General features: G+C 33.3%; 1 protein-coding gene across 1 annotated transcript; it reads right to left on the bottom strand.

Moving 5' to 3' along the window:
- Positions 1-577: 577 nt before the first annotated feature.
- On the bottom strand, positions 578-9,896 carry LOC148277212 (trehalose transporter 1-like protein). Its single transcript, XM_088233195.1, has 8 exons — positions 9,682-9,896; positions 8,505-8,734; positions 6,386-6,709; positions 6,110-6,233; positions 5,979-6,029; positions 3,925-4,142; positions 2,806-3,006; positions 578-2,018 (listed from the first exon to the last, which is right to left on the bottom strand). Exons 1-8 carry the CDS (start codon positions 9,740-9,742, stop codon positions 1,689-1,691), a joined length of 1,539 nt encoding a protein of 512 aa, XP_088089321.1. The 5' UTR covers positions 9,743-9,896; the 3' UTR covers positions 578-1,688.
- Between the last annotated feature and the right edge of the window lie 3,814 nt (positions 9,897-13,710).

The raw sequence follows: 13,710 nt of genomic DNA, 5'->3' as shown, positions 1-13,710 counted from the left end.
CTTCCCTGCGACTTTCTGGCAACTCTTAAACATTTTCAAACCTTTATAGTTTGTTTTTTTTTAGTTTCAGTCAGTCTCAGCTTAGAAACCTGTAATCACCTACACTTCTCGTTTCGTACTTGTCAAAATTATAATATTATTGTAGAAGCAGTTCTTTTTTCAAACAAATAAAAAAAAGCAGCTTTATTATCGAAATTTCTCTAGCATTAAAACTTTTTTGTGTATAAACCTCAATTTAAAATTACTCTCATTGTCTTTTTTTGTATAACTTGAAATACATGCAAAATAATGTACAAAATTATTAACACGTCCAATCCTTCAATCTTTTGCTAGTTTGCATGGGATGCAATTGCTTTTTTAACTTTTAAATTCGTTATTTAACGACACTGTTTGTAGATATGTAAGAGAATACAATAAAATTATTGGGGAGTTAGTCATATTATTTAAAACCAACCAAATGCTAGGCCAAATATTAAGTTTTCAAAAACTTTAATCAATCTATCTTGTTTGAATCGAGATGACACAACATTGTTTTTCAAAACCCCTGGGTGGCGATTCAAATAGAAAAACGATAGAGTTATCACAAATTTTCTACTTTATTAATTTTATTAACATAATAACTTTAAAAAAAAACACAAATATTGGTTACATATTGGAAAACCCTTAATTGTGTAATATACTAAGGTACTTATCCTTAATCCTTTTCTTTGTGTAGGAGGTCAGTACTATTCAAGTTCCTGACGTCACTGCAACCTGTGAAGATCTATTGTGACGGACCCCTGTAGCTATCCAAGCCCAGGTCTTACATTTTGCTAAATCTTCTTCTCTATTAGGTAGGGGGCGAGCTCTTTAATATCCTCAGGTTTAACCGGTGGTCCCTCGAGGATGAGGCTCCTTTTATGATGTAAAGCATCACATTCACATATAATGAGTATAAGTGTTTCCTAATCTGCACTGCAGAACCTACATCTAAAAGTTTTCAAAGGTTCATTCTAGCAAGGAGTTAGTTCAATTTGCAGTGCCCTGTAAGGCTAAGTACTTATCCTATGGCAGTTTAAAAAAAATTGTCTGAACAGAATTTGTTACTCGATCTATAAAGTCTTAGAGAATTATGATTAATTTGTTCGCGATAAAATAGTTTTAAATGGAACTCTTAATAGGCGAAAAGGCACTCTACTCTTATTATTTCAACAAGCTAAAGAAATTTTGATTTTTTTTATTTTTTGAACAAAATAAAGTGCGATCGAATTTTGTGTACGAAAATTTGTATATTTCTAGGGAATTTTCCATGGTATCCTGTAATTAACGTTTTTACAAATCATGACACGCAAACATTCGCAAAGTATTAACACACACTTAATTACTGATCTTGTTTCTGTAGCGCACACACATACTCTTTTACATTAAAGTACACTATTTTGTAAAATTTTGTAAAGTTCATTAGCTGATTCATTGTAATTTCTAAAGCCGTGTGCTTTTTTGAACATGAAATAATTTTAAAACTAGGTATTGATAATATTTTCATAAGCAATTTGAAGATTTAGTATATGCTTGGTTGCCGTAAATCCGTTGCACTTTTTCAGATATCTTAGACAGCATTACATCTTCCACGTCAGTCTGAATTACTGAAGATGGTACAAATGAAATCGAAACACGGTACAACAACCCAGTAAATTATCACAGCATCATCAGTGTTTATCAGAGTCCCCATGTTCGTCAACACCGTTTATTCTCAATTTCACATTCTGCAACAGTTCTCCGAATTCTTCTTCTTTCTTTATACCAGGTTTATCGAATTTCTTTCCTCCAAAGTAAGCCACAGTTTCTTCTATGGTTCGTCCTTTGGTTTCTGGGACGAAGAGAACTGCTATTAGTATGGCGAGGCAGCCGTCTAAAGCAAAGAACCAGAATACCACGTGGCTGCCAAAAGTCGCAACAAACAGGGGATAGAACTGGGCGATGATGAAGGTGGAGATCCACATGCATGTAAGTCCGATACTTGTGCACAAACCTCGGACCTAAAATAAATACCAAACAGAGTAAAAAGTTTGTTGAACACAAAAAAAATGTTTGAAATTTTAATTTTTTCTATTAAAAATTTTGTTAGACCTCTATCTACAACTAATGCTATAAAGATTGGCACACAATGCCGCAATAAGCGTTTTTTGATTTAAATTTACATCGTAGCAACAACATTGAAAAGACAAGTATATAAATCGTGCATATTGCCGGTGACAACATACGGACTAGAAACCATGTCTATAACACAAAAAAGTATCCAGAAATTAAAATGCACGCAACGATCCATGGAAAGACAGATGCTCGGTGTATGTCTAAGAGACAAAATAAGAAATGAAGAAATAAGACGCCAAACCGGAGTCGTGGATATCACGGATCGTGCAGCGAAATTGAAATGGCAGTGGGCAGGACACTTGGCGAGGCAAAATGATGGCAGGTGGACACCCAGAATAATAAAGTGGAGACCGTGAGCAAAAAAAAGAAGTGTTGGAAGGCCACAGAAAAGATGGGTCGACGACATTGCCTCTATTGCCGGTAAAACGTGGATGATGAAAGCGGGTGATAGGAAGGAATGGTTATGTTTGGAAGAGGCCTTTATCCAGCAGTGGAGAGAATAAGGCTTCAGAAGAAGAAGAAGGAGAAGAAGCAACAACAATGGTGTCAGAAATTAAACAAAAGTCTTTGTACCTGGTTTGTTCTTGCGTTAGCAGATATTTCTACCTTAATTCAAACTAAATCTGGAATTTGTTTAGTAATTTGAAGTATTTTAAATGATGTTTGATATACCTGAACCACGAAGACTTCAGATGGAAGGATGAACGGCACTGGTCCAATACCCATAGAATATGTACAGAGAGCTGTTGATAATGCCACAACCGGAAGCCAACCGATGGAGCTGACGTCATAACCGGAATCTCGGACGTAGAAAAAGGTACCTAAACTAGCCATGCTGAAAACGACAGTGGAGCAGGAAGCAATGAGAAGAATCTGGAAAATAAAGATGAAATCAAAAGGAAAGATTACACCAAATACTAATTACTTATAATTAAGAATAGTCCAGAAGGAGCGTAGAATCATATTTGAATACATTGGACTGTGTTCAATAATCCCCCCATTCTGTCCTACTTTCGCCGCGCGCATTCGTGATGTCGCCGCGTAATGTTGCTTGATAGTTTTTTTTTTTAATCATAACATAATATATTACATATATACCTTACAGGTAAAAAAAAGCATTCTGTTAATTTCTATAAAATTTTATTGTGCACGCGGAAACATTGATTGACACGACAGAGTTGATAAGTAAAGGGTCATTTAATAAGAGTAATTGAATTTACAATGTAAAAAAAAAATATATTTTACTTAAAACGGATATTTTTATATCATGCTAAATAATATTTGATGTTTTAAAGATAATGTTGTTCAAATGTCCCCCACGGCGTTGTTTAATCCGAGGTCTAATTTTCATTAGTTCTTTCATAAAATGAACAAAGTAGGGCAAACAAATGGAGTATTTGTATTTAGTGGGCAGATAAAGGAAAACATTCGAGAAATATGCATTTATTTACCATCGTAAAGACAATGATAATCGGTTGATCCTTCGAACTACAGGCAAATATTTGGAAACAGTGTAAAACATTGAATTATTAAAAATAGTCATGTTTAAAAACATGATTTGTTACAGGCATGGGTGAGTTTAGTTAATCTTGTAAAGTTATACTTATTATTAGAGAATTTTGAATTATGTTTAGAAAATGTGTCACGGTCGTCATTTAAAGGTATTGAAATTATACACACAAAATATGCCAAAATCCCAACCACTAAAATATCTGCATTTATTCTGACTTAAAACTAAAAATGATATTATAAATAACATGTTAATTACTTATCACAACAAAACTATTATACCTTTCTGCCGAGTCTTTCTATGAGTGAAGACGCAACGCAGGATCCAACCAGCTGAAGAACACCAATGATGATACTGGACACGTTCGGGGAAAGCGTACTTCCTGCCTCTTTGAAGATTGTATTTGCGTAAGACAACACGGCGAACATACCGATGAAACATTGGATCGTCAGGAGAGTTGAAGTTAGAGATAGAGCCTTCAGAGATGGCGGCGAATTGACTGGAAATATAATTAATAAACTGAGATTTTAAGATAATAAAAACAAATATATAGCCTGATTTTATTTTGTTTACCATTTTCACACCCGATTTGAAATAATTAGTCGAAAATCAAACGAGAGTGCAAATCCGAGACAGGTATAATCAATCTTTTTCTTTTTCACGTGTCATGTCGGGTCCCTCCGACGTTGACGATCACTTGGGAGAAAGCTTTCCTATCCTGAGCAGTGCAAAACAGCTCCTCCACAGTTCTAATCCTGGACCACGCTCGGATGTTTCGAAGCCAGGAAAGCTGTTTTCTTCCGACCCCTCTACGTCCCACGACCTTTCCCTTCGTGACAAGCTGAAGTATGGCATATTTATCACCTCTCAGCATATGGCCAAAATATGAAATCTTACGGAGCTTAACAGTGGTGAATAGTTCTCTATTAGTATTGGCTCTACGTAATACTTCATTGTTGGTTTTCATATCGGTCCAAGATATTCTTAACATTCTACGGTGAATTCACATTTCAAATGCTTCAAGGTGGTTTATAATATTAACTTTTAGAGTCCACGTCTCTACACCGTACAGTAAGACAGACCATATATAACATTAGACCATTCGTTGTATCAGCTTAAGGTTTATATTATCGTCACAAAGAAGATGTTTCATTTTGTTAAATCCTGTTCGGGCTGCTTCTATTCTGCATTTTATCTCAATGTCGGGGTCTAATCGGTATAATCGATAAGATTCCTCAACTTTTTTCAATGGTCACTGAAGTTTTAGTCATGTAGTGAATGGATGACGACAGAATGATAAAATAAATATACATGGCGAAAATGAACGGTAACGGAGATAGATTAAGAAAGAAGTAGCGTGGTTAGATAAACCAAAATTTTATGTCTGGTTATGTCAAAAACAGACGCAACCCGAGGGAATGTATGAATGTAGAAGAAGCTAGGAATGTAGTCGGTATAGACGTGTGTGGTGATCTATCACCTCAGCCTATCCCTAGGGGGAAATGGTACGATGATAGTAGCAGTAGTAATTTGATTCTCCAGAACTAATTCATCTACTTGCTTACCGTGTCCCCTCCAGACCAACTAGACTCTCTAATATTTTCTATATTCGTAATAATAAAAGTAATCATCGGAAACATTCTACGATCCCTCGTATATGTAAATCATTTAACATGAATTTTAATAGTCTTGATGTATTTAACACTCCATATAATAGGTACAGAAAAGAACCAAAAGGCTTAATTCTGAATAACAGAGAATAGACGTTTAGTCTCTTTTCTTCCTCTTAATCATGGAATCAAATGCAATTTTCCACTCTTACTTTCCTTCAATCATCCTTCACCACTCCTTATCAATTTCCTTATTTTCCTTTTCACTATCTCCTTGTTTTGTCCATATTTCTTTTATTTTATTATATAGTTTATTCATGCTTTTAATAGTTTACACTTTCAACCGTTGTTGCTTTATTGCGGTAAAATTCAGTGAATACCTATAATTTGATGGCCCTACTATGTTTACCTTTTTTATAGTTTTTATTTATATTAATTTAACCTGTACATCTGTTTGTATTCGAAATAAATAAAGTAAAATAATAACATTTTATATTTTTTTACAATTTTCAGCTAGCCGCTTACATGGAATTGATATATTTACATTTTTTTTCCCCATAGTTCTATAAAAGACTCTCTTGGAGTGTACAAAACTGAAGATGAAAAATAATTCAAAATGCCTTAGCCACCTTTTCATTTAACTCAATTCGAATTACTGTTACCAATCAATTGAAAATTTAGGCTTACAATTGATTATTAGTTTGATAAAATATGTTCATACTCACGAAGAAATTTCCACGATGATACATTTTCCTTACTTTTATCATAAGCACCATCTAAAAACAATATTGAAAACAAATTAAATGTGACCAATAAATTGACTTCACATTTCCCATATTGGATAAAATATTCTCACCGGTATTTGAATCGTCTTTTCCCGCTGATGATTTAGATTCGTGAATTAATTGTTCCAATTCATTTTTAACTAATGTGCTATCAGCTGGAGCTCTTCTTAGCCAGGCTAAAGCTTTTGCAGCCTCCTAAAATATGCTTTCGTCTTAAAATTATAATAATTATTAAAAATTTTAATACAAAATGTCATTAAATTTATTTCTAATTTGTCTTTAAAATAATTGTGTTAAGGATGTATCAAATTTGAATAACAATTTAAAAAGCATGAGTTTCTCTTTACCTTGTAATTTTTACGCTTAACGAGATCCGATGGAGTGTCGGGCATTTGTGACATGAAGATTAGGAAAATCACAGGGAAGGTTATCAGTATTACGAGATTAACAAAGTAACCGAGATAAGCTCCAATGACGTACATAAACACAACCCCTATGTTGAATGAGAAAGTCAGACACACTCCCAAAACTCCTCTGGCCTCAACACTTGCGATTTCTGACGAGTAAAGAGGAACTATGACCAAAGCTCCCGCTGATCCGATGCCGACCATGAATCTGGCTACAATCATGGCCATCGGACTGAGCCAGCACAATTTGAGGCTCCAGCAAATCTGTGTAAAAAATGGGTAAACATTTTGACATTTGATAAGGCAAAAAAGTGTCTGGTCTGAAATCGTTTGACTGTTTCTTTAGAAACAACCGGTGTTTTGTTATCACTTCTTACCAAAGTTAAGATAGTATTGCGGCATCTATTGTTTGAGCTGATGACATGATAATGGATCAACAACAATTTAGGAAAACATTGTTGGCTAACAAAAATTAAAGAACATATTACAACAGAGATGAAGAACATTTTAGAAAAGGGAATATAGAAGTCTAGGCATCTACAGGACTATGCTGAACAACATCGCTCTGGATATTGATCTGTTCCATGTATCCGAAGGGGTTTTCTGGAGCAGGATTCTTCTACTACTTTGACATGAATCTTTTTCGTGTATTTTTTTTTCTTTTTTATAATATGTACGTATTGAATATATTTTTGTAATGTATATGTTATATTTAAAATAAATGAATTGAATTGAATTATGACCTGTCATTGGCTGGTTTATATGCCCACTTTACACACTGTGTAACATTCGCCATTCTGCCCATATTTGAACATCTATATTCCTTCAATTCTTTCATCTCTTGATGTTTGTGAAGTCAAAGAGCTGTAACCTTTATTTATGCGGGTGAGATTCATTTAATTGAATTATTTCACCTACATGCTAAGCAACAGCTGAAAATGTTATTTTTTCAATTTCTATACTTCTTAATGGACCAGGGCGATAAATCAACAATATTTTGAAATTGTCCAAATTTTTCTAGAAGACTGGGTTCAACTTTTCGGGGACCTGTTAATATAAACATATTACAACAGATATGAAGAACATTTTAGAGAAGGGAAAATAGAAGTCTAGGCATCTACAGGGCTTATGACCTGTCATTGGCTGGTTTAAGTGACCATTTTACACACTGTGTAATATTTACCATTATGGCCATATGTGAACATCTTATGTTTCTTTAATTCTTGCATCTGTTGATGTTTAAACATGCTCTTAAACCAGATAATTATCAGCCTTTGTCACTAAAACCAAAGCCTTTGTCACTTAAACCAGCCAATGACTGGTCAAAGAGAATAAGCCGTACAATCTACTTCCATTATCCATAAGGGCAATTAGTCATTTCTCACAATATAAAATTGCTATTAAGAAATGGATAGTGGAGGTGGATTGCGCACGGATCGATGAGTGGATCAAGCCAAATAGGTAAAATGTGTGTACTGTTTATGAAATTTGTTCTATTGGTCTATATAAATTGGTTATGTTTTTTATGATTATTTTAGTTTTTTATTGATTATTATGTTAATGATAATTAAGTTAATTGGATTAATTTCGTTTTTTTAATTGTTATTATTATGTTAACTTTGTTGAATAGCTAATCTTAGGCATGTTTTACATTTTGTAAAATGCTTCCCTCGGCACGGAACACCCCAGAGAGAGAACATTATTCTGTATAAAAAAAAGAATACAAACAATGTAAAAGTATAAATAAATAAAAATATTACTTTTGTTTTTTTCATTACGCGAAATTAAGTTTATATTTGTTCGTTAAGTCAATACAATTAGGACGTTGTTTAAGTCTTGTTAGTTAATGCGTCAGTTTTGTTTTTGTAAAGTATTTCTCTGTCATCGCCATTTAACTTTGTCATTCAACTCAGAGCAGTAAGAACAAAAATGGATTAACTACTCTTATTAAATATGAAAGTTTGGTGATGGGGTCGTTCAAGGCGTTTTATTTGATTGAAACCCTCTAGCATATAAAGAAAAAAGTGAAATTTATGTTCTTATCTTAAGACAAACTTACCAGAAATAGAACCGAGGTACTTAATAATGACCGTTTTCTTCCAAATTTGTCAGCCAGCCAGCCATAAAATGGAGTTCCGAAAATGGCTCCGACGCAAAAAGAAGATGCAATCATCGATGTCTCCATCTCTGTTAAGGGCTTCCCCAAAGGAGAATCTTCTGCTGTCAGTATCGGCAAAGCTGGTGAAACCCATCCCACTATCGACCCTTGATTGAATATCAAAATATTACCTAGAAATTGCGAAAAATACTTTTGAGAATATGTTGTTTCCACGTTCCAAGGTTTTTAGTTATTAACATTTTACAACAGAGATGAAGAACATTTAATAGAAGGTAATATGGAAGTCTAGGCATCCACAGGGCTTATGACCTGTCAATGGCTGGTTTAAGTGGCCACTTTACACACTGTGTAACATTCACCATTCTGCCTATATTTGAACATCTTTATTCCTTCGATTCTTTCATATGTTGATGTTTGTGAAGTTAAAGAGCTAAAACCTTTATTTATGCGGGTGAGATTCATCTAATTGAATTATTTCACCTACATACTAGGCAACGCCTGAAAATATTATTTTTTCAATTTCTATACTTCTTCATGGACCAGGTAATTTATCAACAATATTTTGAGTTTGTCCAAATTTTTGTAGACAGGGACTGGATTCAACTCCCTGGGGAGCTGTTTATATTAACATTTTACAACAGAGATGAAGAACATTTAAGAGAAGGTAATATAGAAGTCTAGGCATCCACAGGGCTTATTGACCTGTCAATGGCTGGTTTAAGTGGCCACTTTGCACACTGTGTAACATTCACCATTCTGCCTATATTTGAACATCTATATTCCTTCAATTCTTTCATCTGTTGATGTTTGTGAAGTTAAAGAGCTGAAACCTTCTTCATCTCTGTTGTAAAATGTTAATATAAACAGCTCCCCAGGGAGTTGAATCCAGTCCTTGTCTACAAAAATTTGGACAAACTCAAAATATTGTTGTTTTTAGTTATGTTATAATCGTAAAACACGCAGTTTACCCTGAAGATGGCTCCTGCAATGGTAGACGAAACGTCGGAACAAATCCAACACACACGGTATCACCCAAAAAAGAAACACATTGTTAACACAGAGGTTAGTTTAATTTCCAAACCGATTGTAATATTAAAAAAAATAAATCAATACTTACTGACTATTACTGCAATCAACTGATTTCGTATTCCGCCTATAATTTCCAAATCTGGCTCCATCGTTATTTTTGAAAAATTTATTATTCCAAAAATATGCAAAATATGCGTTAGCAAACAGTTTTATTTATTTTACAATTTTGGCGACCATTTTGATCTTAATGTCTCTTTTAGACAATTAAATGCGACATTCACTCAACAGCTCTCAATATCATTTAATTTTTACCTATTTTATTACATTATCTAACTGTTTGTTAAGGCAAAATGTACTGTATTTGTTGATTAACTAAGCAGTGATATCCAACCCGTGCTGGTATGAAAAATATTCTTAATTATTATAAAGGGTCGTTTACATGTGAACATTACAAAAGATATGGCAGTATTTTATTATTAAGAATGTTCATAACACAATTATTGAACCACACATTAACTGTAGCTAAAATTTATTTTTTATCAAACCAAGAAAATTTTAACAAACTAACCATAAACATATTACAACAGTGATGAATGACTTGTCAAAGGCTGGTTTAAGTGGCCACATTACACACTGTATAACATTCACTGGCGATGCGTAAGCTGGTTCTCGACAGTAGGTATATAAATGTATTTATGTCACAGCGCAAAATTGGAATATGAAAGGAAATTGAGAAGGACTAACCTATTATAGATTTTTGGTTCCTCTGGAAAGCCGCCGCCAAACTCCATACTGATGATCTCTTCTTTGTCACATAAAGTTAGTTAAGTTTATTATTAATTGTATTTTTATTTTTACGCGATGCGGTATACCAAAATCGATTTGGCGATTTCCGTGTATATCAGTCGAGTTTTAATCGGGCACTGACCCCAGGTGACAAAATAATCAACTAAATAGTTTTTGGAACTATAAACAAGTGCGAAAAGGACAGAATTCAAGTTGGCGAGAGAAAAGGAGACAGGTTTAGGAATTTATTTACGCCGCGACACATTTTCAAACGGCCTAACCATTCACCATTCTGCCTATATTCGAACATTCCATCTGTTGACGTTTGTGAAGTAAGAAAGCTGAAACCTTTATTGTTGCTGGTGCGATTCATTTGATTGAATTATTTAACCTAGATACTAGGCAACGCCTTAAAATATTTTTCAATTTTTATACTTCTTCTTGAATCAGGTTTTGAACAATTCCGGAATTTGAACTTCGCTCTAAAACAACTTTTCTTATTTTCTAACAGGGTTATTTACCATTTAAAAAGGTCCTGAAAATTGAGAAAATCTTAGGAACGCAAATAATTCATTTTTTACTATCAATTATCAACAATGTTTTGAGTTTATCAGAATTTTTTAGACAATGACTGGATTCAACCCTCTAGGGAGCTGTTAATTTTAACATATTACAACAGAGATAAATAACTTTTTAGAGAAGGTGATATAGGTCTCCGGGCATCCACAGGACTTATGACCTGTCATCGGCTGGTTTTAATTATTCTTTTTTAAAACCAAAAACAAATAAGAATACCAATTAAGGGTTGTACATAGGAACAAAAATATAATAAACAAAACGCACAGTTTGCTAGGGGTGAAAGAAAGTAGGATGGAAAAATAGGGAAGGAAGAGAAGAAGGAATAAGAAAAAGTCAGTAAATATAAATCAATGCAAAAAGTAATATAAATGTACACATACAACATACATACGTACATATACATACACACATCCATATATATATGATTTTTATTTTTATTTAAAATATATATTATAAAGTAATGCCTACAGTATTTCCAAGCGTTTATTTAACTTTTGACACATGGGCGCCTATAAAGTTCCGTAATTATTGACAGGCAACCATAGACCGAAAAATGCAATACTTCATGTTTTTTTCATTACGATAGTGAAGCGACATGTTCTTTTGCTCCGATATTTATCGATATCGATGTTTATTGAGACTACTTATGCAACGAGGATTATACAAGTTGACAAGATGAACCAGAAATTTAAAAAAAAAAATCTATCGAAAGCCACAGTATTTTTATTCACTTAATAATGAATACGACTAATTTACATGAAATATAAATGTCTAACTGATTCAATATTGTGAAAATATCAAATATTTATTAAAAACTACTTATCGATTGTCTATGGCCAAAACTAATTTGACAGTTCGTCAGAATATATTGAATTTTAATGGCGCCGTGGTCGCTGTCATTTATTATTGTCGCCGACAAACTGACAGAGTCGCGACACAAAATTTCTCAATTTACATTACAACAATAAAATAGTCCTATGCATATTTGGGTTTTCTGTAGCTCCTGCACCCAATGACAAACTCCAATTAAGGAGTTTATCGAGACTGTATTTAAAGTTTCTTTTGTAAAGAAATGATGTAATTTTTGCAATATTATTTATTGAATGAAGACTTTAAAAAAAAAAGTTTTACTACAGCGCTTTCGTAATATAAACTCTGCTTTAAACGTCTGGGTATGTTTATAAACTACAAAATGTTGAGATTAAAACTTTTTCATAAGTAAAGTCGATTTTTATGAGAAATCGATTCGGTAACGCATTAGGACATCCCTAATCGATACATAATCGAGCTGTCAAAAGTTAAATAAATGGTTGGATAGAGTATAGTAGTAGAAGACCCGTGCTAAGGCTGACTAACATATATGTTTATTTATATATTTCCACACATACACACACACGTGTGCACCCTAATAAACATTCATACACATACACACATACAGACACACACATACACACATATACATGCATATATACATATATGTACATAAACACATACCTACATAAAAATTCATACATATATACACACATATACATTCACACCCTTACATACATAAATTTTATCCTTCTTGTCCTTGTATTGTAGTATTTAAATTGTCGTGGATAATATTAATATAATTTACCTTGCAATGTAGTTAATTGAGGTTTCCGTTTCTTTTGTTCCTAACTTAATTAGCCACTGAGTTATTTTATTTTTTTGCATAGAAGTTACATCACACAGTTTTCCCTGAAGATGGCTCCTGCAATGGTAGCCGAAACGTCGGATCAAATCCAACATACACGGTATCACCCAAAAAAGATACATAATATTAAGTTACATCGTGTTGGGTGAATAAAATATTTTTAATCTTATAATAAATTCTAGGCGCCATAAAGCTAAAAGATCTCTGCCCTAAAGAAGTTTTCGTCCGTGGTACGATGTGTTTCTGTGACGTCACACTACGTTTGCTAAAATCACATGTAAATTGGTCGAGTAATTATTGAGTCTCTAAAGGACAAACTTACATACATTTCTTTATAAAAGGATAGAAGATGTTCATTATTATTTTTGTTTACAGTTCGACACTTTTGTGTTGAACGTTGCAGTCATAGAATTGAGAATAGTCCAGAAGGAGCGTAGAACCATATTTGAATACATCGAACTGGGTCCAAAAATCCCTCACTTTGCTCACTTTCGCCGCGCGCATTCGTGAAGTCGCCGCGTAATGTTGCCAGATGGGAAGAAATATAATCATAACACAAATGTAAGGTAAAAAAAAGCAATTTGTAAATTTCTCGAAAATTTCATTTTGCACTCGGAAACATTGATTGACTCATCAGAGTAAATAAGTAAATGGTTATTTAATAAGAGTTGTTAAATTAATGAGCTTTGAACATAAAATATAAAACAAATTTTATTTGATATAAAACGGATATTTTTAAATAATGTTAAATAATATTTTATGTTTTAAAGATAATGTCGGTCAAATGTCCATCATGGCGTTGTTTAATCCGATATTCCATTTTCATAAGTTCTTTCATTAAATGAGCAAAGTAGGGTAAACAAATTTACCACCTTAGCAACACTAACGAAATGCCTATTTTGTTTTTTTTGACAATCTGACAGATGGAAAAATAATTCAATTTTTAAGTAATGCATTAGATACTTACACATGCATTTGCTTATTATACATGACATGTGATCTCATCTTGTTTCTTTAAGATCCCAGCAATATTTCTACATTTTAAAATGTACAAAACGGCATAGTAAAATTCAA

This window comes from Micrasema longulum, unplaced genomic scaffold, assembly GCF_059751315.1.
Source record: "Micrasema longulum isolate JH-2025_06_02 unplaced genomic scaffold, ASM5975131v1 h1tg001068l, whole genome shotgun sequence".
NCBI lineage: Eukaryota > Metazoa > Arthropoda > Insecta > Trichoptera > Brachycentridae > Micrasema > Micrasema longulum.
The sequence above is the reverse complement of the archived record's forward strand: the minus strand, read 5'-3'. Positions and strand labels throughout refer to the sequence as shown.

Bases quoted from the DNA above. Each gene is read 5' to 3' on its own strand.
- LOC148277212 (XM_088233195.1), bottom strand. From the start codon at position 9,742: ATGGAGCCAGATTTGGAAATTATAGGCGGAATACGAAATCAGTTGATT. The intron at 8,735-9,681 runs GTAAGTATTGAT...CGCAATTTCTAG, and splicing joins GTTGATTGCAGTAATAGTCA to GTAATATTTTGATATTCAAT. The intron at 6,030-6,109 runs GTGAGAATATTT...TATTGTTTTTAG, and splicing joins AAAAGACGATTCAAATACCG to ATGGTGCTTATGATAAAAGT.